General features: G+C 41.7%; 7 protein-coding genes across 8 annotated transcripts; 4 read left to right on the top strand and 3 right to left on the bottom strand.

Annotated features, from left to right (window-relative positions):
- Positions 1 to 2,291: 2,291 nt before the first annotated feature.
- LOC145712237 (neuroligin-4, X-linked-like) lies at positions 2,292 to 7,152 on the top strand. The gene is made up of 17 exons (XM_081789924.1): positions 2,292 to 2,379; positions 2,429 to 2,509; positions 3,715 to 3,876; positions 3,960 to 4,146; positions 4,222 to 4,307; positions 4,395 to 4,499; positions 4,549 to 4,862; positions 4,904 to 5,143; positions 5,185 to 5,357; positions 5,403 to 5,522; positions 5,566 to 5,640; positions 5,686 to 6,013; positions 6,054 to 6,188; positions 6,230 to 6,411; positions 6,688 to 6,719; positions 6,767 to 6,871; positions 6,914 to 7,152. The coding sequence occupies exons 1-17, from the start codon at positions 2,292 to 2,294 to the stop codon at positions 7,150 to 7,152; spliced, it is 2,652 nt and encodes an 883-aa protein (XP_081646050.1).
- Positions 7,153 to 7,671: 519 nt separating this feature from the next.
- Positions 7,672 to 9,347, bottom strand: LOC145712266 (uncharacterized). The gene is made up of 4 exons (XM_081789958.1): positions 8,810 to 9,347; positions 8,523 to 8,763; positions 8,109 to 8,482; positions 7,672 to 8,063 (listed from the first exon to the last, which is right to left on the bottom strand). The coding sequence occupies exons 1-4, from the start codon at positions 9,320 to 9,322 to the stop codon at positions 7,719 to 7,721; spliced, it is 1,473 nt and encodes a 490-aa protein (XP_081646084.1). The 5' UTR covers positions 9,323 to 9,347; the 3' UTR covers positions 7,672 to 7,718.
- Positions 9,348 to 12,168: 2,821 nt separating this feature from the next.
- On the top strand, positions 12,169 to 13,803 carry LOC145712236 (sialin-like). Its single transcript, XM_081789923.1, has 5 exons — positions 12,169 to 12,504; positions 12,550 to 12,664; positions 12,701 to 13,314; positions 13,357 to 13,554; positions 13,597 to 13,803. Exons 1-5 carry the CDS (start codon positions 12,175 to 12,177, stop codon positions 13,759 to 13,761), a joined length of 1,422 nt encoding a protein of 473 aa, XP_081646049.1. The 5' UTR covers positions 12,169 to 12,174; the 3' UTR covers positions 13,762 to 13,803.
- Positions 13,804 to 13,805: 2 nt separating this feature from the next.
- On the bottom strand, positions 13,806 to 16,018 carry LOC145696571 (organic cation transporter protein-like). The gene is made up of 6 exons (XM_081774013.1): positions 15,750 to 16,018; positions 15,605 to 15,707; positions 15,239 to 15,565; positions 14,247 to 15,077; positions 13,977 to 14,206; positions 13,806 to 13,929 (listed from the first exon to the last, which is right to left on the bottom strand). Exons 1-6 carry the CDS (start codon positions 15,927 to 15,929, stop codon positions 13,837 to 13,839), a joined length of 1,764 nt encoding a protein of 587 aa, XP_081630139.1. The 5' UTR covers positions 15,930 to 16,018; the 3' UTR covers positions 13,806 to 13,836.
- Positions 16,019 to 18,943: 2,925 nt separating this feature from the next.
- LOC145704414 (uncharacterized) lies at positions 18,944 to 20,062 on the top strand. The gene is made up of 3 exons (XM_081781864.1): positions 18,944 to 18,963; positions 19,007 to 19,612; positions 19,684 to 20,062. The coding sequence occupies exons 1-3, from the start codon at positions 18,958 to 18,960 to the stop codon at positions 20,002 to 20,004; spliced, it is 933 nt and encodes a 310-aa protein (XP_081637990.1). The 5' UTR covers positions 18,944 to 18,957; the 3' UTR covers positions 20,005 to 20,062.
- Positions 20,063 to 20,658: 596 nt separating this feature from the next.
- On the top strand, positions 20,659 to 21,731 carry LOC145707484 (uncharacterized). The gene is made up of 3 exons (XM_081785019.1): positions 20,659 to 20,682; positions 20,729 to 21,313; positions 21,378 to 21,731. Exons 1-3 carry the CDS (start codon positions 20,677 to 20,679, stop codon positions 21,696 to 21,698), a joined length of 912 nt encoding a protein of 303 aa, XP_081641145.1. The 5' UTR covers positions 20,659 to 20,676; the 3' UTR covers positions 21,699 to 21,731.
- A 193-nt stretch (positions 21,732 to 21,924) lies between these two features.
- Positions 21,925 to 23,953, bottom strand: LOC145699162 (carbonic anhydrase 2-like). Of its 2 annotated transcripts, none has more exons than XM_081776424.1 (8): positions 23,863 to 23,953; positions 23,377 to 23,473; positions 23,148 to 23,331; positions 22,864 to 23,101; positions 22,702 to 22,826; positions 22,542 to 22,656; positions 22,352 to 22,471; positions 21,925 to 22,305 (listed from the first exon to the last, which is right to left on the bottom strand). In XM_081776424.1, exons 1-8 carry the CDS (start codon positions 23,866 to 23,868, stop codon positions 21,988 to 21,990), a joined length of 1,203 nt encoding a protein of 400 aa, XP_081632550.1. In that variant the 5' UTR covers positions 23,869 to 23,953; the 3' UTR covers positions 21,925 to 21,987. The 2 variants fall into 2 exon arrangements, with proteins under 2 accessions (XP_081632550.1, XP_081632557.1); XM_081776431.1 differs by lacking the exon at positions 23,863 to 23,953 and adding an exon at positions 23,542 to 23,666.

The raw sequence follows: 23,953 nt of genomic DNA, 5'->3' as shown, positions 1-23,953 counted from the left end.
TTCGCCAGAAAAAACCACGTGAAGCAAAGAAAAAAAATCGATTTTTTCGACTCGAAAACTCGAAAATCGGAAATTTTCACCAGCCCATTACTCATCGTTATCGATGAGTAAGCATGATGAATCATACCTCATTGGATAGCTCAGAGTCTGAACTTGTACGGACCGTCGAGAAACCGGTGCGGACTTCAACCGGTTGGTCACACGGTAAGGCTGAAAGTTGGTCAATTTTTCGAAATTTCGAAAAATGCCCATCTTCAAGCGATGATTACTCATACTTCCTGATGACTAATTTTGGCCAGTATATAGCCACTTATGGTCAACTTTGGTCAAGTTCGGCCGGAGGACCCCGGAGGACCTCCCTGGTGGAAGACCATCCGCTGGAAGACCAATATTTAGAATTTCAATATATGGCTGTGCTCGGCCAATTTATGGCCACATATGGTCAACATTGGTCTAGTCAGGCCGGAGGTCCCCGGAGGACCTCTATGGTGGAAGACAATCTGCAGGAAGACCAATGTTTAGAATTTCAATAGATTGCTGTGCTCGGGCAATTTATGGCCACCTATAGTCAATATTGGTCTAGTCAGGCTGTATTTTCAAAAGGTTAACTGATAAGAAGCTTAATATCTGTTCTTTCTAGAAAAATACTAAACCGGTGCGGCAATAAATCGGTCGGTCGCAAGTGCCTGCGAAAAAGTGTTGATATTTCAAATTTCTGCAGAACAGACCACATTCAAATTAAGAAAATCTCAATAGACAAACATATATTTATCAAAAAATGAACAAGTATTTAAGAACGAAGATGAAAAACCGAAAAGAAAAACAATTTGAACAGAAATAATGAATGACAATTTTTAATCCTCATTTTCTGTCGACAAGTATTCTCCGATCTCCTCAAGGATGTTCTTCATTTCCTCTTCAAATTTTTGTTTTATTTTTGCGTCAATCGGGCTGGCGTCCAGTGGCCTTTCAAAATCATGGCATCCTTAAGCATAAGGGTCGGATCTTTTAATTTGTAGATATGAGTAGGGCCGACGCGTAAAAATTCAACCCCAAGAAAGCATCAACGTAGAGAGCTTAAACTTCGTGACATAATGGAGTTCGACCCTACTAAAAAATTGCTATTGAAAATTTTTTGGTTTGGTCACGTGATACAGGCCTCCGGAAAGCTAAAAAGCTTGACGACCTTGAATTCAGGGTCATCTTTTTCCTTTCTACTGTCTCACGTGATTGCGCCACCAAAAATATTAATAAGAATAACTTTTTAGCTCTTTCTTCTGAGATATGAGCTGATCGACCTTGATCATGCGTTCAAGGTCGTCAAGCTTTTTTAGTTTTTCGGAGGTCTGTATCACGTGACCACGTGACCAAACCAAAAATTTTCAATAGCAATTTTTTTAGTAGGGTCGAACTTCATTATATCACGTTGTTTCAGCTCTCTACCTTGATGCTTTCTGGGGGTTGATTTTTTACGCGTCGGCCCTAGATATGAGACAGTATGTGCGTATTCTCGTTTGATCGCCAGTTCTCATCAGGAATAAGTATGTCCCCAACTTCAGTTGACGCAATTGAGAACCTGCGTTTGATGCTCCCATCATTCATTTCTCGTGCCGTTTCGAGGAGAACAAACTCTGCATAATTTTGAACTCCTGTCTCCCATAAAATACGCTGGCATCAGGGATTTTAAATTTTCGTAAAAATATTGCAATCGCATTGCAATTCCGAAGTTTTTGCATAAAAAATTAAGATCCCTGTCTTGCATCGTATTATTTTTTCCTGGAAAAAGTCCATAGGCCCGATGAGGAGACCTAGTGCGTTTTCGAATTTTCTTGCCAATTCAATAGCATGTTTTCTACTGGTCTTGGTAATTTTTGCAGAAAACCTAAGGCAGAATTATTAGAGCGTAAATAAAAAGACACTTTTCTTCAAAAATCGGAGAATAAAGAACATTCTTAGCAAATTAATATCGGATTTGGAAGAAACCTCTAAGCTTTAATTAAATTAAAAATATTTCTTAAAACAATGCAACTTTTTATTAACGCTCTTCGGAACTCTACTAAGGTTTACTACACAGATCGCCAAGTCCAGACTATAATCTGCGATTTGTTTTTCATTCATTTCTCTTTATTGGGGGAATTTCGAATAGCCTATGATGACTCTGACCTCATCTGGAAAAAAATTTCAAAAATTCAGGCTCGTTGTGAAAATTCATGCGTCGAATTTTTAATGGATACTACAATTCTTGCGCGAGTGAGCAGGGAAGAAAAGCAGAGAAATTTTTTTTATTTCTTATGTCAGAATGGGCTTGGGACTATACAAGAGAAACAGAATTGGCCGAAATAATCCTCAAGAATAAACCAAACAAAACAATAAAAATAGGTAAAAGCTTAAAAAATTAAACTCATTTATAGTTATTATCGGAATTTAGGAACTTTCGATGAATGGAAACAATACTCCCCTCCAAGAAAGTTCTCTACTTGTTACCGTTCCAAAAACGAGGACAGCTTTGGTAAAACAGTAGGACCTTGGTCAATTCCGCCATGGTACCAGAAGCAATTGGACCTTTCCAAAAATATCTTCAAAAAAATTTTAACAAATGTGAATACTGACAGAAATAATTGTCCTGTTTTGATTGTTCTTGATGAGGTGGGAATAATCAATTTATCCGATTTTATTTTTTAAAAGATGCCAATGGGAATCATTCGGCCTAACGAGACCAAATTTGACCATACGTGGCCATTAATTGGCCGAGCACAGCCATATATTGAAATACTAAGTATTGGTCTTCCAGCGGATGGTCTTCCACCAGGGAGGTCCTCCGGGGTCCTCCGGCCAAACTTGACCAAAGTCGACCATAAGTGGCCATATACTGGCCAAAATTAGTGATCAGGAAGTATGAGTAATCATCGCTTGAAGATGGGCATTTTTTGAAATTTCGGAAAATTGACCAACTTTCAACCTTACCGTGTGACCAACCGGTTGAAGTCCGCACCGGTTTCTCAACGGTCCGTACAAGTTCAGACTCTGAGCTATCTAATGAGGTATGATTCATCATGCTGACTCATCGATAAGGATGAGTAATTGGCTGGTGAAAATTTCCGATTTTCGAGTTTTCGAGTCGAAAAAATCGATTTTTTTTCTTTGCTTCACGTGGTTTTTTCTGGCGAAAGGGGGGTTTTAGGACCTCTAGAACACATCTAGAGTATAGAGAAAACAAAAAAATAAGTTTGGAAATTTTGGTGAAAATTATATTTTTCTCGACCATTATTTTTGATTAATTGGGAGGTTTATAATTGAGTTGGAATTATCGCTCCCAGATTCATATGTATAGAAAATTCAACTTCCCGGTAGACTTTTCTATAATAAAGGTTCATGTGAAAATATTTGAAATTGACCTCGATAGAACCCTTTATAATAATTGCTGTCGTACCCAAAAAATATATTATTCATTCGATTTTAATATTATTCGTATCCGAGCAGACTTTGTTCGATAGTTAACCTAACCTTACATAAACTTACTGCTTTAGTACCTCAATATCCCTTATGCGGAGCCGCCAACTGCCAAATTACGATTTAAACCGCCTGTGCCCAAGTCGACCTCCTGTGCCAAGACCGAATTTCTAAATAATGTCCAAGGAAAAAGGCGCTGAGAATAATTTCATCTGACATAATAGCTATTATTCGTTGGAAAAGGGTATTCAGCACTTTGATCAGCGAAGATTTGCCCCCAGAGACTGGACTTCATCGCCGATTTTCTCCAGCCAAGCTGGTTCAGAGATCGTCCAAATAGAAGAAGCTTGTTGGAGAGTGACAAGTTCACGCAGGATGAAGATTGTCTTTTTCTTGACGTCATTGTTCCAACAAGATTTTACCATGGTAAGATAGAGCCTTACATTTTTCAAGGCGCCATAAGCAGATTTGAAATAGCTGAGCTGTCTTTTGACAAACTTAATTTGTAGAAAAAAGTGCGAAATCATTTTCCGATGTAAAGCAAAAACTGCCAATTCTCGTGTATATAACTGGACATACGTTTGGAGATGGCGCGAACAGTTGGATGGACCCGTCGGCGCTCGTATCTTATGGGAATGTGATCGTTGTTCTGGTGCAATATAGACTAGGTCCTTTTGGCTGGCTCAGTTTTCTCAGGCCAGGGACTTTATCTGATTATTATTGATTTCTTGCAGATTGCTCTCGAGTTGTGAGTTTTCAAGCATCGTGAGGCTTCCATGTAAACCCGAGAAAAAGAGATGGATTACGTGGTAATTTGGCGCTGATGGACGTGCAGTTGGCTCTCACTTGGGTGAAAGGTCCGGATCGATTATACTTTTTATCAAAAAAAAAGTGAAAATGAGTAAACGACCTCATCTGTCAGACAACATGTCGATCACGAACAGATAATATCGGGCAATTTGGAGGAGACCCGAGCAAGGTCTCCATTGTTGGAAGCGGTGCTGGGGCGGCGATGGCTCAAATGCTCATGATTTCAGAGAGCAAGACGAGTACGTACTCTTCGTTGTTTTCACCTGCCAAATTCATAATTTCATTTAGAGCTCTTTCAAAGAGTAATCATGCTCTCTGGAAGCGCTCTTGCAAATTGGGCTTTCGCCAACGACCCAGTCACAAAAGCAGAATTCTTCGCGAAGCAACTTGGCTGTCCGATAAAATTCAACGTCACAGAGACGATCGAATGTCTCCAGTCAAAGTCAACATGGTCCGATTTTGTCGAAATTGATATGAAGATGTTTGGCAACGATTTTTCGCCCATCTGGGGACCTGTTCTAGACGGCGTTGTGCTCAGTTCAGATCCAAATAGCGGAAGTCCTCTTCAAAGAATGCAGAGTGGAGAATACTTCGACTATGAGGTAGATCTAATCATAACATTCTTGTTCATCATCACTTCTAGGTTCTTGTTGGAGTCGACCAAGGGGAAGGGATCTTCTTTGTCCCACAATCGTCGCAGTACAATTACGATCAATCCAGCGACAATTCTGATCAGAGCTGGACAAAACTTCTGAATAAGCTGATCCGAACAAACTTTAAGTCCCTTCCTTCCGCTTCTTACATCTCCAACGTCGTCGATTTCGTCTACAGCGGCTGGAACAGCAACACCACCAAGCTTACCCCGCGACAGAAAGGCCTCCAAGTAAGTGTTGAATTCAATCAACAGAAAATAAATTACGATAGATGTTCTCCGACTTTGGCTGGACATCGAACGCCGTCCGCACGGCTGAGCTACATTCCGGGCTCAACTATGACACGTTCGTTTACTTATTCGACCATCGAATGGGCTCCGAATCATATCGACCGTCAGAGCTTGACCGCGCCGGTACTAATCAGGCGATAGCATTCTTATTCGGGTAAATTTAACGGAAAGACACAATAGTACAATCAAGTCTATTTAGAATACCATTTTATGGAAAAGACACCTTCGCACCCGGTTTTGATTCCATCGTGTGGTCGCCTGAGGAGAAGACGTTAAGCTGTTCAATGATGACATATTTTGCTAACTTCATTAATTATGGGTATTGAAGTAGACTCTAATTCAAATTTACTCTACGATTTTAGTGATCCGTCTCCGAGAGGGTCAGATAAAATGATTCAAAACAACAAATGCATTGTTGGCGAGCGATTTTGGCCAAGGTTATCGTCTGTTAGACTGCAAAAGTTATCATTTTTGTTCTTTAGAAATCTCTATTCTGGAATATCCTGGCCTAAATTTACCCCTTCGACTCGGAAAACCATGGAGTTCTCACTGAGAGGATCGAAACTGTACCGTGACTCGCCACCTGTAGAACGAACACTTGTAGATTACGCGTCTCAAAGAATGAAGCTCTGGAACAGTCTGATTCCAAAAATGATGGAGCCTGTTCAAAAGGCAAAGATCAACTTTCCAAGCAACTCTTTCAACCCAGAGCCGACAGATGAGACAGCGACCATTGCCGACGATTTGAAGAGCATGAACAATGTGACGATTATTAGTTTTGAAGAGAAGCTACAGGAAGAAGCAGACAAGGTACAGTTTGGAAAATATCATCAACTCATTAGATTTTTAGGAGGTTGGTGTTGGGCTGGAGATTTCAGTCACACTGTCGATCGGACTTTTGCTTTTCATCATAAATGCCTGTGCTTTCCTCCAGATGGCGATCAAAAAGCGAAGAGAGAAGAAGAATTTTAGAGCAAAGATCGAGGTATGGTGTGATGCTCGAAAATTGTCTCAAATCTGTTCAAGGACCAAATCAAAGAAAGACTAATGAAGAGCAAACAGAATAATTCTATTCCAAAACGCGCGAGCAAGTTGACCTTGGGAAATGATCTACGAAGGTCAAACTTATCATCTGAAGGGCAGAAGAGCTTCCTAAGTCGGAAAATGAGTCTGGAACGATCGCAGTCGCCTAGAAAAGGATCCTCAAGGTAGGCTGTGATTTTTGTTCTTTGGAACCTTTTTGGCAATAATTGGTGAATGTATAATTCCACGAATCCAAAACCACTTGACATGGTCTAAACGCCTTTTATCCCATTTCTAAAGCTTTGACTTTCGTGGACACTCGATCGACATCGAATGACATCGCGCGCGGTCCGTAATGTCGCCGCTATTCACACGTGACAGGCAGGCAAAGTGCTGCGAAAACCGCTTGTTTACAAGAATACATTTTCTTCTATGTTTTTTTCGCTCAATCATTATTTTAGACGGAGCTCGAAGCATTCGTCAGCTTCAACTCGTAAGTTTGACCTTGAATCTTCATCATCTTAATCAATGTAATTATAGCTGTTGAAGATAAATCTCTACGAAATCATATAAAGAAAAACTCGATCCCGTCGCCAATGAGCAGGATACCGTCGTCTTCTGTTCATTCCGGATCGCTTTCATTAGGTATAATTACCCTTGGTCACGAGCAGCGGTAATTTCGTTAAGAAAACTCCCCGTGCAGCGATGTCTCAAGTGCAACCGTCGTTCGAAATTGTGACATCGACAAGTCGTCAATGACAAAGCACAATCTCACACCAATGCCGTCACTTGACTCAAAATCAGACTGCATCACCATAAATATAGACAACAAAGCCGATACAGTTTCTGGGAAGCTGGAACTTGGCACAAACTCTTTTGCGCAAACTGCCAACGAATTACAGGAACAGGGAGGAACAGGAGGATGAGATCGATTGAAACAAAATCTGTCTGATTCGTTTCTAAAGTATTATTTTCATCGATATTCGCGCGAGTCGCTCAGGTCGAAGTCGCGCTGCTCTAAGTTAGTTACGCGCCTGAGTTGATCATCAATTTAACTAATTTGTCAAACCTAATAAAGCGTATTCCAATGTTCCATCAATTCGCAAATTCTAAATTTATTCTCTTCTACTGTAAAAACGACCATTCTCGAGTTTAGCCCTGCAAAACAGTCATTGACGCACACAGAATCATCAAACGACCACTTTTCAAGTTTGAAGAAAACCTTCAAGACCTCAGCAACCAAGCTTTAACTACTAAATCATATGTTAATTACAGTAACTGCTACTTAATTTTATTTAAATGCTGTACATATACACTTGAACATAAACTGCAAAACAAGAGCTAGCAAAACAAGAGTAGATGAATTTAAAAAACAATAAAATAATAAGTTTGAAAATGAATCCCTTCAAAAGCTCGCTTTTACATGTTTTTCAGTATTTTATTTGAATTATTTACAGAAGAAAAGTCATTTTCGGACAGTTTGTAGTGGTATTTACATTTTGTTGCAATTTGTTTGGTATCTTTCACCTCTGCCCTCTGCGCAGAACTCTTTCGCCGGCGGATACTGATCGCTCAAATCTATGCGTTCTTTTCTGTCAACACAGAATGGCGATAAGAGGGCCTTCAGCCAGGGCTTGCCGAGAGACGCTGCGCAGTAGTTGATCGGGAACCAGGCCGTATTCATCGTATCCAATGGATACTGGAGGTATTTGCTGAACAAGTACTGGGCGAACTCTTTTCGTGGCATGTTCTCGAGATTTTTGGACTTTGGAAGTCGACCCGTTTCGTGCATGTGCTCTTCTAGTTGTTTGAGGAGAGTGTACTGTGGAACGTAATCCTTGAAATATTGATTAAAAAAAGCTATTTCTTTGTGAAAAGCTACCTCATCTTTCAAATGCTGTTCGAATTTCGCCTTTTCCGCTTCATCGTGGAAGCACAGTCCTCGCCAAACAAAAGTCATTCGGAGATCGGAAGTTTTGAAGACATCAATGAGCTCATCGTCAGAAAGAAGGTACCAGGTTTCGTTTCCTTGGTACTCAATTCGATTGAAAACGTCCTTATCAATCGCCGCCACTTGGTATCCTGGCGCTGTTCTAGCGACGCCATGAATCATTCGCCCGCCATCCATGAGAATCGCCTGACCTCGTTTTGGTTTGAGCTCCATCGCGTCGGCCCCGGGTCCATAAGGGAAGAAGACGTATTCGCCGCCGTTTTCATAGTAGGGCTTTTCTTTTGTCCCGTGAAGATATGCGACGCCTGAAAGAATTCTAGGGGTGGATTAAGGGAAATTTCTCACCTTGAGCTTGTGGAATCATCTTGTCCTTGTAGAGCCCGGATTCTTGAACTGTGTGAAGGAGCCAATCAGGCTGGCTGAGTTGATTGATTCCCCAGTACCACTGGTTGTCTTGATGAAGAGGCAGATCTTGCCCGGGAGGGACGAGAACGATGTTGACTTGGGTAGGGCGGAAGATGAAGTCTCCTTCTTTTCGTGGCCCTCGAGTTCCCCAACCATCGTGGCAGATGTTTCCGACTTTTTTCTACATTCAATTTATTAGTGAAATTGAAATTTGTGAAGCTACTCACCAAGTATTCCTTGTTTTCAAAGAGCTTCTTGATTGCAGGGTCGTTGACCTTGTCCGGGTAGTAGTTGATGAAAGAAAGGGTTGAAGAGATCAGTTTATCTGGAGTTTCTTTCATTCCTCGATGTCCGCCTGTTTTGACGAAATGCTGGGCTATGTCCGAGCGACCAGTAAACTTGCAGGTTGGCGAAGAAGGAGAAGCAGTAAATGTCATGTCGTCGCAGGTTCCATCTGGTTTGATAGGTTCATCCTCTCCGATACTCTGGACACCTCTTGCAGCAGCATCAATGACAGTCGCGAATCGCCTCTCGTTGAAGACCCATTCTCGGAGATCGAGAACATCGCTTTCGGAAAGAAAGTCGTCGATAATTTCGTAAGCAATCGGTTTTTCCAAAACTCTTTTGTTTCCATAAAAATATCCAGGAGCATATCTCAGAAGGACGGCGAAAAAGATCGGGATCGTTGCCCATTTTAGGGAAGTTGAAAAGATTGGACTTTTTGATTTTGAAACTTTCATTTTTATGAAAATTTTATGGTGTGATCATTTTGAAGTCTGCCTTCTGTTTTATTGCGGCGATGAATAAACAGCATTGACGTAAATAAGCAAGAGAAATGCGAAAGTTTCAACTTCTCGCGTTCTTGATTCAAGGACACAAATAAGAAATTGGATCGCGCGTTCGATAGGGGCTCGGTAGAATCAGCAGAAAACGTCAAATTTTGAAGGTCAAATAAAAAATAACTAATTAGACGTCTTCGATCATATCTTTTCAAATTATTTCCAAATTTTTTATTTAGATATATAATATATATGATATATTTCATTTGAAGTGTCCCGAGGCGAGCCGTCACCCTCACGCTTAGTTCATCAGTTTACTGAACTTAAATGACCCTTGAAAAGGATGAAAATGATGAAATTTGTAAAATACTCAAATTCATGGTACGGAAAGTTTCAAATAAGTAGCTACTCTGTCTCCTGGAGATGCCCTTTTTATGGCATAAGAAGACACCTTTATTTTTATGTCATCAGGATTCGATACGACAATTTCTTTCATGAAGTGTACTTGAGTTCCTCAACATTTCGAAATACGCTATCGCCACCACCCTCCTGTTTTCATCAGTTTGCTGCACGAGAATTTTAATTGCACTTGATACTAGAGAAAAGGTTGCTTTTCCCCCCGAGGAAGTAATAAATTGGTAAGATAAACCATGCTACTATAAATCTACTAAAACTTGTTAACACCCTCAATTACGACATGGTTATCGAATTGTTGTACCGTTTTTTACATCCTAGAAAAGTTGGGTATTCTTCGAATAAGAACGGTCTTAATAAGAATCTTGTTCGAACGTCGATGTTAAGAGATGTAGAGATGTAGAGAGAAAGCAGGTCATTAAAAAATAGGCCAGAATGTAAGCTACTAAAAGTTACGGACTTCTAAGAAATTGTTGGCTCTCGAATAACTGCTAAAACTTGAACACGGTTCTAGCGTAGGGAAAAACTGGTATATTTGGTAGAGCTCCCTAGAGCGGGCGAGAACGAAGTGTGTAAAAGTGGCAGCGCGCTCCGCATAAATACGTTGCGCGAGAAAAATATGAAAACAAGATAGAATCAGGATCGGCTTTTTCGTGAACCACAACAGCCCCCCAGACGATGATGATTCTAGGGTGATGAGTAGAGTTGACTGGGCGCGCTGCGCAGGTTTTGAGCACGAGCACGGTGATTCGGAAGAGAAGAAGCAGGCGATCAGGGTGAAATTGTAGAAGAATAGAACTAAAGATGAGTAGAAATTGTAGAGTTACCAGGGCGAGAGCTGGATTTGGAGTTAAAGAGAGAAGCCAGGTAGAGGCGAGATTGATAGAAGTCAGGATTGCCAGGACAATAGCTGGGCTTGTAGATGTAGACGGGAGAGAAGCGAGCAGTACCAGGGCTAGAGCTGGGTTTGAAGAGTAGTGAGGATTGCCAGGACTAGGGCTGGTCTTGGTAGGTTTTAGTAGTAGTGCCAGGGCTTGAGCTGGGCTTAGTGAGAGTTGATTGAGGTTGAGTTGGTTGCCAGGGCGAGTGCTGGGCTTGAAGGAGAGTGGTGTGCCAGGACTGAAGCTGGGCTTAGAAGTTGAGATTGTAGTTATAGTAGTAGTTGTAGTTGAAGGTCTGCGAAGTCGATCAGCTGAGTTTTGTGCGTCTTGAGTCGAGCGCATAGTAGAGATGAGAGACAGGAGAAGCGAGCGAAGGATGCATCGTACCCCCCGAGCTGATGACGAGCAGAGAGTTGGGTTGAGAAGAGAGGAGTAGTTGTGAGCATTGATATGGATTGGTGAAGAGGTGAAGAAATTGAAGTTGTTTTGAAGTTTTGGCGATCAAAATCATGTCGGTGGAGTGAGCGGAGGTCAAACTCTTAAGTTGAAAATGGCGGGAAGATCTCTCGCGAGATTAGAGTTGAACTTGAGCGGTGATGTGACCAAGACTCGAAGATGGAGAGAAGATCGCTCGTGAGATCGACGTTGGTGATTTTGATGCAGAGTGCCGTTAGAAATGTGAGGTTTTGGCGGGAGATTTCCATGCGTCAACGGAGAAAGGAATTGAGGGGAGGTCGAACGCGTTGAAACTGACGTTGACGGCGTTGAGCACGAGAAAATCGAGGTAAGTGGCTCAGACGGTTGAACTACCTTTTTAGGGCACTCTTTATGTGCCGAAAACTCGACACGAGTAAAGAGTGACGCGAGAGTTTCGCGGTTTGATTCATGCGCCAGCTAACAGTAAACCAGCGAGGGAGAGGTCGTTGTCGTAGCCAACGTTGAGCGCAAGAAAGTAGTAGCGGGATGTCCAGAGATGGGCGAATGACGTTCGTTCTCTACCAGCGAGGAGTAGGCGAGATTCCAACAATAAAAATTAAAGTAGACGAAGTTGAGGGCGAGGGTTCAGATTGTTCCTGGTACCATTTTATGTTGGCTCTCGAATAAGCTGCAAAAACTGAACACGGTCTTGCGTAGGAAAAAGAACTGGTATATTTTGTAGTGCTCCGAGGAGCGGCGAGAACGAAGTGTGTAAAAGTGGCAGCGCGCTCCGCATAAATACGTTGCGCGAGAAAAATATGAAAACAAGATAGAATCAGGATCGGCTTTTTCGTGAACCACAACAAAATCATATGATTTCTAAGCTCGTCAAAATTGATTGATTCGCTCAAAAGATTATTTTTATTAAGAAAAGCGATTGAAAATGCAGCAGAGATATGTGCTCACTTTGCTGTCCTTTCTGGGCATGGTGATAATGTACACAACGAGGATGAATATAATCATCAGGGAGGGGGATTAATATTTCAAAATATCAGCTATATTTTAGCTACTTAATTTTGATCCCGATAAAGTATAATCAGTATGGCGCCTCCGTCGACAAAAGAGGTCGAGTTTACTCCAAGATGCTCGGAAGATGTCATCGATTCTACAAGCACAAACCTTTCTTCCGCCACGGATTCTTACGAGTTCGACTGGTCTCCGAGTCAGCAAATGAACCTGATCGGATACTACTACTTCGGTTATGTTCCGTGCCATCTGTTCGGTGGAAGTTTGGCCTTCAAGTACGGATTCAAAAGAGTTTTGATGATCAGTGCCCTTGGAGCTGCTTTGCTTTCTGCATCTTTCCCACTTTTCGCGAGAACAAACTACTGGCTGGCCGTGGCAAATCGGGTCGTTTTGGGAGTCCTTCAGGTAGATTTTGAATGACTCTTCGTTGATCTCAAGGTCTTTTCGTAGACAGGCTGGTTTCCATCGATTCAAGGTGCTTGGGGCCATTGGGCGCCTGAAAAGGAAAGATCTACCCTCATTATGATCCCTTTTGCTGGAGCTGGACTCGGTTCAGGAGCGTTACATAACCAAAGATTCTCGTTTGTACGAAATTAACAAGCTTATGTAATCACAAAAGTAACGACATTGATGGGTGGCGGATTGATTTCAAAGTATTGCGGCTGGGAGTGGCTTTTTTATATACCAGCTGCGCTGAGTTTTACTTGGGCTTTGTTTTGGAGCTACTTTGTCTATGATACTCCTGCACTCCACCCTAGAATCACCAAAGAAGAACTTATGTTGCTTCCAAATGCGGAGAAAAAATCGAAGAAGCAGTCGATTCCTTTCCGTGAAATGGTCAAATCAAAGGAAGTTTGGGCGTTTGTACTCGCTCAAATTGGGACAAACTATCAATTCTTCATGGTCGCCACTCTTTTCCCTCAGCTGATGAAGAATCTTCTTGGACTTGATGGTTCGCTTGCTGGTCTTATCTCTGGCCTCTCTATTCTCGTCCATATAATTTCCATTTTGCTGCTTGCAGTTGTCTGCGATCGGATGGCGAGAAAGATCGGTCTTCTAAAAATTAGAATTTGGTACATTGCTCTTGGATTTTTCGTCATGCCTCTTACCCTTGCTTTTGCTCACGAAAAGATAATAGGTTGCAGCGGAAATGCAGCCTTTTGGGCTCTTAGTTTCACGATGATTTTGATGGGTTTCCAAGCAGTTAGTGTCAAGGTATAAAAGCGTCAGATCGCTCTGTAACACCATCTTTTCAAGAGTAATCCAAATGATCTGGCTCCAACTCTTGCAGGAGTCATCAATGGATTGGCAAATGTAGCCGCGAATACAACCGGATTCTGGGGACCTGCGATTGCTGGCATTTTCTTTGACCGCTACGGGCACTCGGAAATTTCATATGGATATCTGTTTTTGATTGGTATTTTTATCAATTATTTTACGGGCATTTGCTACATTGTAAGTAAAATTTCATTCAAAGATTTTTTATTTTTCCTTTAGACGATGTTTTCCGTTGAAGAACAGCCTTGGTCAAAGACAAACGAGAGTAAATCCGAACTCAAGGACGACCTTCTGGACACTTCAGAGAGCTATCAAACTAGTAGCTCAAGTGATGGAGATTCAAATGTCCTTGACTCAAGAAAAGAGACTTTAGAATCAACTTGATAATACTGCCCGAACTAATCAATAAACTTAAATTAATTTTGACTTTTTATTGGTCATAAAAAGAGTGGCATTGGATCAAAGTTTTCTCATCTTCATAGATTCTGGTTTTCCTTTAGGATGTTCATAAAATTCTACAGCTTCTTCGATTGTGTGATGAATTGGTTTACCCTTAGAAAGAGAATGACCTTCTTTCATAGAAAAATTACAATTGGTACCTTCACTTCGGGAAGCATAAAGACGAGGCCTCCTCCGAGGACTCCGACGATTCCGAAAATCGAGTAGACAAGGACCTTGTTCGATATTTGAATGATAAATGGGCTCATGAATCCACCCAGTCGCCCAACCATCGATCCAAAGCCAATTCCAGTGGAGCGAATTTCTGTCGGAAAAATCTCGCCGGCGAAAATGTAAATAGAGCATAAAGCGCCACTAACAGCAAATTTTCCTAAAAATCCTTAATCTAACAAAGAACTGAAATGACTTACCGATAAATGAAAGCCATCGAACACCGTTAACGTAGCCAAAGAGTTGTAAAGTTCCGCAGAGAAGTGAGACTATTCCTCCGAAAAACATGATTCCTCCGCAGCACCATCTTCTTCCGCAAAACTCCATCAGTGTCATAACGACGATGTAGCTGATGATTTCCATGAAGCCATTGATAGCATTGTTGAGATAGAGGTTTCCTGATAGACTGCTGACATTGAACGATAAACCATAGTAGCCAAGAACGCCGGAGAAGAAGCCAAAGGCAATGATCAGCGTGTTTTTCGCAAGTAAACGATGGCAAAAAAGGTCGATGATCGTGAATTTTTTCACCATTTCATTATTTAACTCGGTGTTGTTTTTCTCGTTGATTTCAGCTTCCAACTGGTCGAGGAATTTGTCATCGAGGCTTTTGTTGGTTTTCTCGGAGAAAGTTTTGAGAATTTTGCGAGCTTGGACGGGCTTCTTCTTTGCATACAAGAAACTTGGGCTTTCAGGGAAGAATGGAGCAACAACGAGAGTAACGAGGTGAATGACAGCGATGGCGAAGGTAAAATCGCGCCAATCAGGGAAGTAGTAGCCCAGGATGGATGTGAGCATGTACCCAACGCCGTAGTAGATATGAGTAGTAGCTCCAGAAACTGCGCGTTTCGACGGCCCAAGAACTTCAAGCGAGTAAACAACGAATGCTAGCCATGATGTGTGATGAATTCCGTTCGAAAATATTCTGAAGACCAAGTATCCCCACTTCGTCGTCATAAATGACATGATGATAAGAAGAGCTCCAACGACAGCGTGCCAAAGCAGAAGAGAATTCTTTCTACCAAAACGATCTGAATTGACGAAAAGGTAAGCGTAGTGACGACGCGAGAAAGTACTTCATTATCTGTTATGTAATGGATTTTGCACGTGTTTTTGACACTGCCTGACTGATCTGCACCTTGCTGAATTCTTTAGTAGATAAAAAAAGTTAGGTTAGTGCCATCTTGTGTACCTGAATAGAGTCCGGCTAAAAATGCGCCACCTAGAAGGCCAAGGAGTCCAAGCGCAGTGGACAAGGAGTCGAACCATTCCATCCCACAGTGAAGAGTAAATTCAGTCACTGCCGTTTCCCACTGCTCTCCTCTGAAGTTCGTCTCATTTCCACGAGTTCCGCGGTCGTATTGGTAATCTTCGCATGATCGCCAAGTCGAGTTTTCTTGAGCCTCTCTTTTTCCGAGGCATGATTTCAGAGATGAGAAAGAAGTTGAATCGCAAGAAGTAATTGTTTCTGGGGAAAAATCGCAGAAGAAGCACCCGCCAAGCTGATTGCTTTGATAACCTTTTGGATAGAGATGATATTTTACCCGCCTCTTCTTACCTTGGCAATACGGAGTGCTTGTAGTCAGATCAAAAATCTCTTGGAATGACAGATCTACGTCTAGTCCTGCTTTATCTAGCGCTGTTTGGCAGCGATATTGCGGCTAAAATACATTTTACGAAAAACGCAACCATTTCTTTTCCACCTTGAACTGCGCAAAAACCGGATAAATGGACATGAAACCCCCGACGAGCGACGCTACGGAAGGTAGAGTCGTGATTCGGAACTGATACCATGATATGTGCGGCAATCTATCCCAAACACGATCAAAGCCTTTTTTCTCTTGTTGCTCCTCTATAAGCTGGTTCTCCTCTTTTTTCGACATATTACCGTTTTTTGTCTTCTTAAATTTATCAGATAAGACGAACGCGATGGAAAATCACTGAGACGCGCCCGAAGAAAGTGGAAATTTACTCAAAGGAAAAGCTTTTAAAAACAAGTATTTCGTCTAGTCTGGAATCTCGGCCTGTTCTGAACAAAAGGATTCCTCTGATCGAGGCTTATTCAAAATCAAGCTCTGTGTCTTTTATCTCTCAAGTAGTCAGTAGCTGAAACAGGGGTCATAAATAAGCTCGATTTTCTCTGAAACACCTACTGCCACATTCAAGTTTACCAATCAGTAGCCATGTCTGTAGGTCCACGCAAGTCTTTTTATAGCGTTTAGATTTATTAGCTTCTAAAATGACACTTTGACAGACTCAATTTTCGCTTCTAGAAACTGCTTATGCATTAATATTTCTTGCATTAATATAAACCGAAGATAGACCAGCTGCCAGTTGACTGCCAAAAGCTGCCAATTTTGATACTATTTATAAAAGTTTTAAAATCAAAATAAGTTCAGAACAGTCTTATCGACAAGTTGAACATATAAAAGAAACATTATTCCAAATATAAACGTCTCTTTTGATATAAAATTGGATAGACCAATACTGTTTTTATTTTGTAATTCTCTTTTTTGAACATGATGATGGAGTACTCGTTCTACTAGAAAGGTATTCGCTCTTTCTTCCTTCTTGTATCTTCTCTCGAAGAGATCGTTCTTTCGCCCTGCGTCTAAACACTTTTGATAAATTGAGAAATAGCTAAATTTGCAAACTACCGTCTCTCAGTATTCTCGGACGCTTCTCTATCGACATCAATGGAGCTGCCAATAAGCCCTGACTGCCCTCTACCAGTGCAAGAAATTTTCACCAGCACGAAAAGTAGAACGATGATGATGAAAAAATTAAGGATCAATTTCGGCCAGTTGGATAAAAACACGCAGAGGAATTTCGGCCAGGAATCCACTTCTCCGCCAATTCGCCATTCTCTCGCATATGCGTTGTCCCATTCTTTCAACGATATACTACTGCTTTATGTCTTTTTCAATCACCTGAGCATGGAAGAGTTATTTTGAGAAGACCCTTGTTGTATCCATCTTCGACCTCAGTTTCAAGCTCAAAGTCCAGGAATTGTGGAACATACCAATGACCTAAAAATATGCTCTTTAAAATTCGATTTTTTTCTTTCACGCACGATAGTTGTCTTTATCTTGCATTTGCAAGACTATGGATAGTAAGAGCGGTCACATCTAATCTTAGAAACGTTTAATAACTATGCTGCCAAAACATATTGCGCACGTGGTATATTAGAGGTGCACGCATTTACATGATATTATTACAATAAATCCGCATGATTTCCTTTTCTTGCCACACTTTTTCTTGCTGCCGAACACTAATATTTTCATTTTGGGTTCTTTCACGATCAACGACAAAGCAACGGACCCCTATTTACGGTAGTCTCATAGCCACTGCCATGCGATTAGTGGTTAAAAGGGCTATCATGGCTCTGAAATCCAGGCGAAACAAATTGTTTAGGTTGTTTTAGGTAAACGCGGAGGGCACGTTTTACGTAGCCAAATGTTTTAAAGAATGAATTTAGACGGCTCTTGTCCTCTTTTTGAAGCATTTTATGACGTATTCGCTCGTCAATGTTTCCAACGACGGCTTCGACGACCTTTTCGTCCAAGGAGGCCAAGCTACTGTCAGCTTCACCACTGATGGTTCCATAACTCGAAGTGGTTTCGAATTCGACCTCGTTGAGGCTGATCGACTTGACATCATTGAATACCACTTTGGCGTAAGTTATAGTCGATTACTCATCGATTTAGAAGAGTAATTTTTGTTAAAATTATTTTCAGCGAATCGCCGCTGCCCTCCCAGAAGACGCTTCTTGGGCCGAGCGATACGTCAACCGATTCTACAAAGTCTTCAACAAGGCTGTCGACGCTGACAACGGCGAAAACTGCTACGAAGAAAATGGCTTCGGCTCCGACGACTCTGCTGACGACGTTCAGGTCTTCGATGAAAGTAACTTCTGCAAGCTCAATCTGTCTTCTGAGTCTTCTGATCTTATATGATATCTCTTTCTTGCGAATAAAGCCAAGTAAAAAAATATACCGAATTTGCGATTTCATTTTGGAATTTCGCAATCAAAGAAATTCAAGTGGATTTTTTATGAGTTCAGTCTGAAGGGACTTTTAATTTGTACCACGCAGATTGACATTGTAATGATAATAAATAGCAACTGCTATCTTGACAACCAGTCATTACTTTAAACTTCCACTTGGGTAAAGTCTGATCTAACAATTTAATACGGTTATATCTAATATGACGGAACGGAGTTGATACTACAAACGGAAGAGTGCCACGCAGATCGACATCGCTATCTCAACAACCAGTCATTTATTTTAACTTTCGCTTGGCCGGGCTTCTGCTTTGAAGCGAATGCAAATTCGCCTCTCTATCTAAATCCGCACTCCTGAAATTGGCAGTTATCAGCAACATCGTGTAGTCGCTAGCTCAAGTTGACCCGCTCTACCATGTTACGACAAATTTAATCCTGAAGAGACACGTTTGCGTCTGGTGGAATAATGTTTGTGGTCAAATAGGCGGTAAATCTTTCATTTTATAATTGAAGGAAAGCAATTATTACTCAGGAATATCAGTAAAAAAATCTTTCTTTTTCAAAAGACCGTCCAATGAACCCGAAATTCGAGCATGGATTCACAATAAATGTGACTTCTCCCGATAAAAACGTCAAGTTATTCTTTTCAATACAATTTTCACGCAGATTTTGAAAAAAAAACGGGATTCCTGATAAATAATTTACCCTTATTTTCTACAGGATTCTCTATATTTCTTCGACATTTGCATTAATCTCGGTCAAAACATTGCCCTTAGCACTCTCAGCAATTCTTTTACGGTCAACCTCTCGCTGTAAGCGCACCGCCACCTACCGATGGCCGAACTCAGAAAGTACAAAATCGCATGAAGCAACTCAAAATTTATCAGAATATCTGACAAAGTTAGAGAATGAAGGTATGTTCACAGAGAAATAAGAAAGTAAATAAGTATATTTTAGCTTTTTTCCTTGATTGCCGGCGCATCTGCCTACTCTTATTCCTACAGCACTGAGTATTATTACCCCACTACTGAGAGTACCACTGAGTATTACCCTACCGGGACCTCTGCTCCTTACTATAGTACTGAAACCACGACAAACGGTGAACCAACTTTTACCGATTGTGGCGGCCGCATCACTGAGCTTCAAACTTTTTCGTCTCCAGACACAGGTTATGGCTACTATCCCAACAGAGCTCAATGCACCTGGACCATCGATATCCGAGGAGTTCCCGGATTCTTCATCAAGGCCAATCGATTCGAGCTTGAGTATACTATCTACAACTGCCAATATGACTTCGTGAAGGTCATTGCCAACGGAGAAGAGAGGAACTTCTGCGGCCCCGATCCTTACAGACGCCGTAGACGCGAAACCGAGAAGCCCAAAGAGGGCGGTAAATGGACTGCTGACCTCGTCAACGCTTCGAACGGAGGATTCGAGGACATGTTTGTTCTAGGAGGCCAGGCAACAGTCAGTTTCACCACGGATCATTCCGTTACTAAACGTGGTTTCGAATTCGACCTTGTTGAGGCTGATCGACTCGACATCATTGAATACCACTTTGGCGTAAGTAATCGTCTGTAACTTATCGACTAACTAGTCACTGAACAAGTCATGATTCTTATATAATCTTCCAGAGAATCGCCGCTGCTCTTCCAGAAGACGCTTCCTGGGCCGAGCGATACGTCAACCGATTCTACAAAGTCTTCAACAAGGTTGTTGACGCTGACAACGGCGAAAACTGCTACGAAGAAAATGGCTTCGGCTCTGACGACTCCGCCGACGACGTCCAGGTCTTCGATGAAAGTAACTTCTGCAAGCTCAATGGCCAAGTCAACGCCGCCCTCAACAGCTGGGCCCGAAACAACGCTTGCGAAGGACGAGGCAAGGTCCACCGACAGGTCATCCGAGCCGCTCGAAAGGTCCGAAACTTCTACAACGACAAGATGGGCTGCTAACTCCAGAAAAGAATTTTCTGATTTCATATCTCTTTTTTGCGAAAATAAAAAAAAACTTTACTCGAAACTTGTTTCTCACGAAAACACGCTTTTCAGACTTTACCTGAGCCTGATGTTGACAAAACATCGAGGGCGCGGTCTTGTTAGTCTGCGATCAGCGGACTTGCGGAACTTGAGCGCATTATTTTGCACACGTACCGATGCGAATGAATTCCTACTAAGGCACTTTCATAAATTCAAAGAATTTTGCTTACGAAGGAAATCTCCCAGAGTACCACGAAGGGCTGGGTCCGTTTTGGCAAGGATCGACATTGCTATTTTGACAACCTGTCATTACTTTCAAGTTCCACTTGGTGACGGTCTGATCTGTTCTGATTTCTTACCACGAGTTACATGTGTGTTGAAGAAAGATTTAAAACATCGGAAAATCGTCAAAGGGCGACTTGTTTAATATAGCAATTTAATCGAATCAAAAATGACGGAATAGAGTTGATACCATAAACGGAAGCATTATCTAGGCTAGACATTGCCCTAAGCACTCTCAGTGTTTCTCTTTCGTTTAACCTCTTGGTGGAAGTGCACCGCCACCTAGGAGCAATTACGGAAATCAAAATGTACAAAACCGCGTGAAGCAGCTCATCATTTATCAGAATATCTGAAAAAAGCTAGAGAATGAAGGTTTATCCATAGAGACGCGAGACAATTAATAGGAATTTATTTTTAGCTCTTTTCGTTGATTGCCGGCGCATCTGCTTCTTATTACACTACTGACTATTATCCTACTACTACTACTGAAACCACTACGACTTCCATTACGTATAGAACTCTAACCACCACTAACGGCGTTCCGATCGCAACCGATTGCGGCGGCCGCATCACTGAGCTTCAAACATTTTCGTCTCCAGACTCAGGTGCTGGCAACTATCCCGACAGAACTCATTGCAGCTGGACCATCGATATCCGAGGAGTTCCCGGTTTCTTCATCACTGCGAATCGATTCAACGTTGAGTATGCTGACAACTGCGAATATGACTACGTGAAGGTCATTGCCAACGGGGAAGAGAGAAACTTTTGCGGCCCCCGTTTGTACGGACGACGACGAAGACGTGATGCCGACAAGAAGAAGAAAGAGGGCGGCAAAATGACTCCTGACCTTGTCAATGTTTCGAACAACGGATTCGATGACCTATTTGTGATTGGAGGGCAGGCGACAGTCAGTTTTTCCTCGGATCACGCCTTTACTGAAGGTGGTTTCGAATTTGAGCTTGTTGAAGCTGATCGACTTGACATCATCGAGTACCACTTCGGTGTAAGTATTACTTACTAAGTAACAAAATAATCAGTGAGTAAAATCCCTAAAACTGGGATTTCAGAGAATTGCTGCATCTCTCCCAGAAGACGCTTCCTGGGCCGAGCGATACGTCAACCGATTCTACAAAGTCTTCAACAAGGTTGTTGACGCTGACAACGGCGAAAACTGCTACGAAGACAACGGCTTTGGCTCCGACGACTCCGCCGATGACGTCCAGGTCTTCGACGAAAGTGACTTCTGCAAGCTCAACGGCCAAGTCAACGCTGCCCTCAACAGCTGGGCCCGAAACAACGCTTGCGAAGGACGAGGCAAGGTCTACCGACAGGTCATCCGAGCCGCTCGAAAGGTCCGAAACTTCTACAACGACAAGATGGGCTGCTAACTCCAGAAAAGAATTTTCTGATCCCTCTTATTATCCAACAATAAAGATAAAATATACACAAATCTTGTCTTTTAACATTTAACCAATATGTTTATCAGTTATATAATATAACTTATATTATAAAACTTATATATAACTTATATATATATAATATTATATAAGATAAGATAAGAAGGTCGAAGAAAATGAAGATGTCAAGTTTGCTTCTCAATTTTTTGATAACAGGTTTGGTTATATTGTATTCCTTATCAGATAAATATAAGCACAGATCAAGAAATCCATTCTTTCTCTAACAACTCATTTTCCTGTCGAAAAGGTTTCGGACCTTTCGACTGGCTCGGATGATCTGTCGGTAGACCTTGCCTCGTCCTTCGCAAGCGTTGTTTCGGGCCCAGCTGTTGAGCGCGGCGTTGACCTGGCCGTTGAGCTTGCAGAAGTCACTCTCATCGAAGACCTGGACGTCGTCAGCAGAGTCATCAGACCCAAAGCCATTTTCTTTGTAGCAGTTGACTCCTGTGAACGCAGATTCAGCCTTCTTGAGTTGTTTGTTTAGTCGTTGCTCGTATCGATCGGACCATGGTCTGTCTGGGAGAGCTTCGACGATTCTCTTGGAAAATAAATGATAAGTTACGATTGGTATCTCCACTGCTTACCTCAAAGTGGTACTCGATAAGATTGAGTCGGTCAACTTGTGAAGAATAGAAAGTCACTTCGCGTCCATTGAGTGGTTGAACATTTCGGTAGTTTTTGACCAAATCCTCCCCATGGTTATCCTTGATTTCTGTAAATTTAAACATCATAATAAGTTAGTACCAGACTTTATATAATTTGGAGATAAGGAACCTTGGCGAACTGAGTCATGAATTCCCTTGTCTTCGAAGAAATTTTTAGGGATTCTTTGAAATTTGTCCAAACGACGGCTTCATTACATGTCGGGGTGGTTAAACTTCCGAGGTATCTAAAAGATTCTTGTTTATAAATATTTTATAAAATATTGAGGTACCTGTAAAAGTTGTCGAGAGTGGAGGGAAGAATATCAGTCATGGAAAATTGAACAGTAGAAGTTTCGGACGGATTTTGAACTGCTTCACCAACGAGGTTGCGGAAGAAATTATCGAGCGGAGTATCCTAATGGTTAATAAGTTGACTTTTTTGTTCAGTTTACCTCAGCATAAGGGTCTTCTTCGATGAAAAAGCCAAGGACGGCTAGTCCGTCGCCTTTGCTTACAGAGTTGCCGATTGTTTCGTATTCCGCCTTGAAATGAACCAAGTGGACTTCGGAGAAATACTGCTTTCCCTCAAGAGTATGCTCCGAGCCGGCATGATCGGCTGATCCCCAGTGAAAGTGAAATTGGGCAAGAATATATTCGCCTGGAAGAGCACCGCCGTTCAATTTCATGTTCCTGGAGATGAAAATGTCAGTAAAATATAAAGAAAGTGAGTCCTTACAGATTGGAAGCAGTCATTTGCACCGAGTGGCCGTTGTTAAACAAGGTCCAGTTTTGCTCGTCGTCAAAATTGGTCAACTGAAATGGCTGGAATTCAGCGGAAGAGTAATTCTTCGGAATGTCGATTGGTGACTGTCGATTGCCATTACAAGTCTCAGCAGAATCGCCCCAATCGTCTCCCTGCTCTAAAATAAGGTATTTTTTATCGGATTTTTGTATCTAAGTTTTACCGTCGTAACCCCATGAGCTGCCAGCAGCTCTCTCGTTGCCAACAGAGACACCGACGGAGGAGCAAAGAGGGATTGAAGTCAAAACTGTCGTGAAGAGCTGAAATAAATTTCGTATTTATTACATCTTGTTGTCTCAAAGTCTCTTTTTTTATCGATAAGACAAACCTTCATTTTCTGAGTTTACTTTCAGATATTCTGATAAATTTTCTGAAAATTTCTCCTTTTTATGCTTTGAAAACTTGGCCGCACTAGGTGGCGGGTGCGCTTCTAAGTGGATAATTCTAGGGCGCTCCTCGCTCGTTCTTGATTAGAGTCCCGAATCTAGGTCAACGCTGACCGCGGTGTTTGAGATCAAACTTGAGAACAAGTTTTACTGAAAATTTTATAAACAGAAAAATTCAAATAATAAAAACTTAAAAAAATTACATCTATAGTGGGAGAGAGATTAAAAAGGTCTCTTCTGAATAATATTCCATTCAAATATACCTTCATGTTTCAGATCTGATCAGCTATTCTCGTAAAAAATCTAATCGTTTAATGTGTCTGACGGAGGGTTGAAACTCGTTCCTACTAGATG

The sequence above is a fragment of the Oikopleura dioica genome, chromosome 1, assembly GCF_907165135.1.
Source record: "Oikopleura dioica chromosome 1, OKI2018_I68_1.0, whole genome shotgun sequence".
NCBI lineage: Eukaryota > Metazoa > Chordata > Appendicularia > Copelata > Oikopleuridae > Oikopleura > Oikopleura dioica.
The sequence above is the reverse complement of the archived record's forward strand: the minus strand, read 5'-3'. Positions and strand labels throughout refer to the sequence as shown.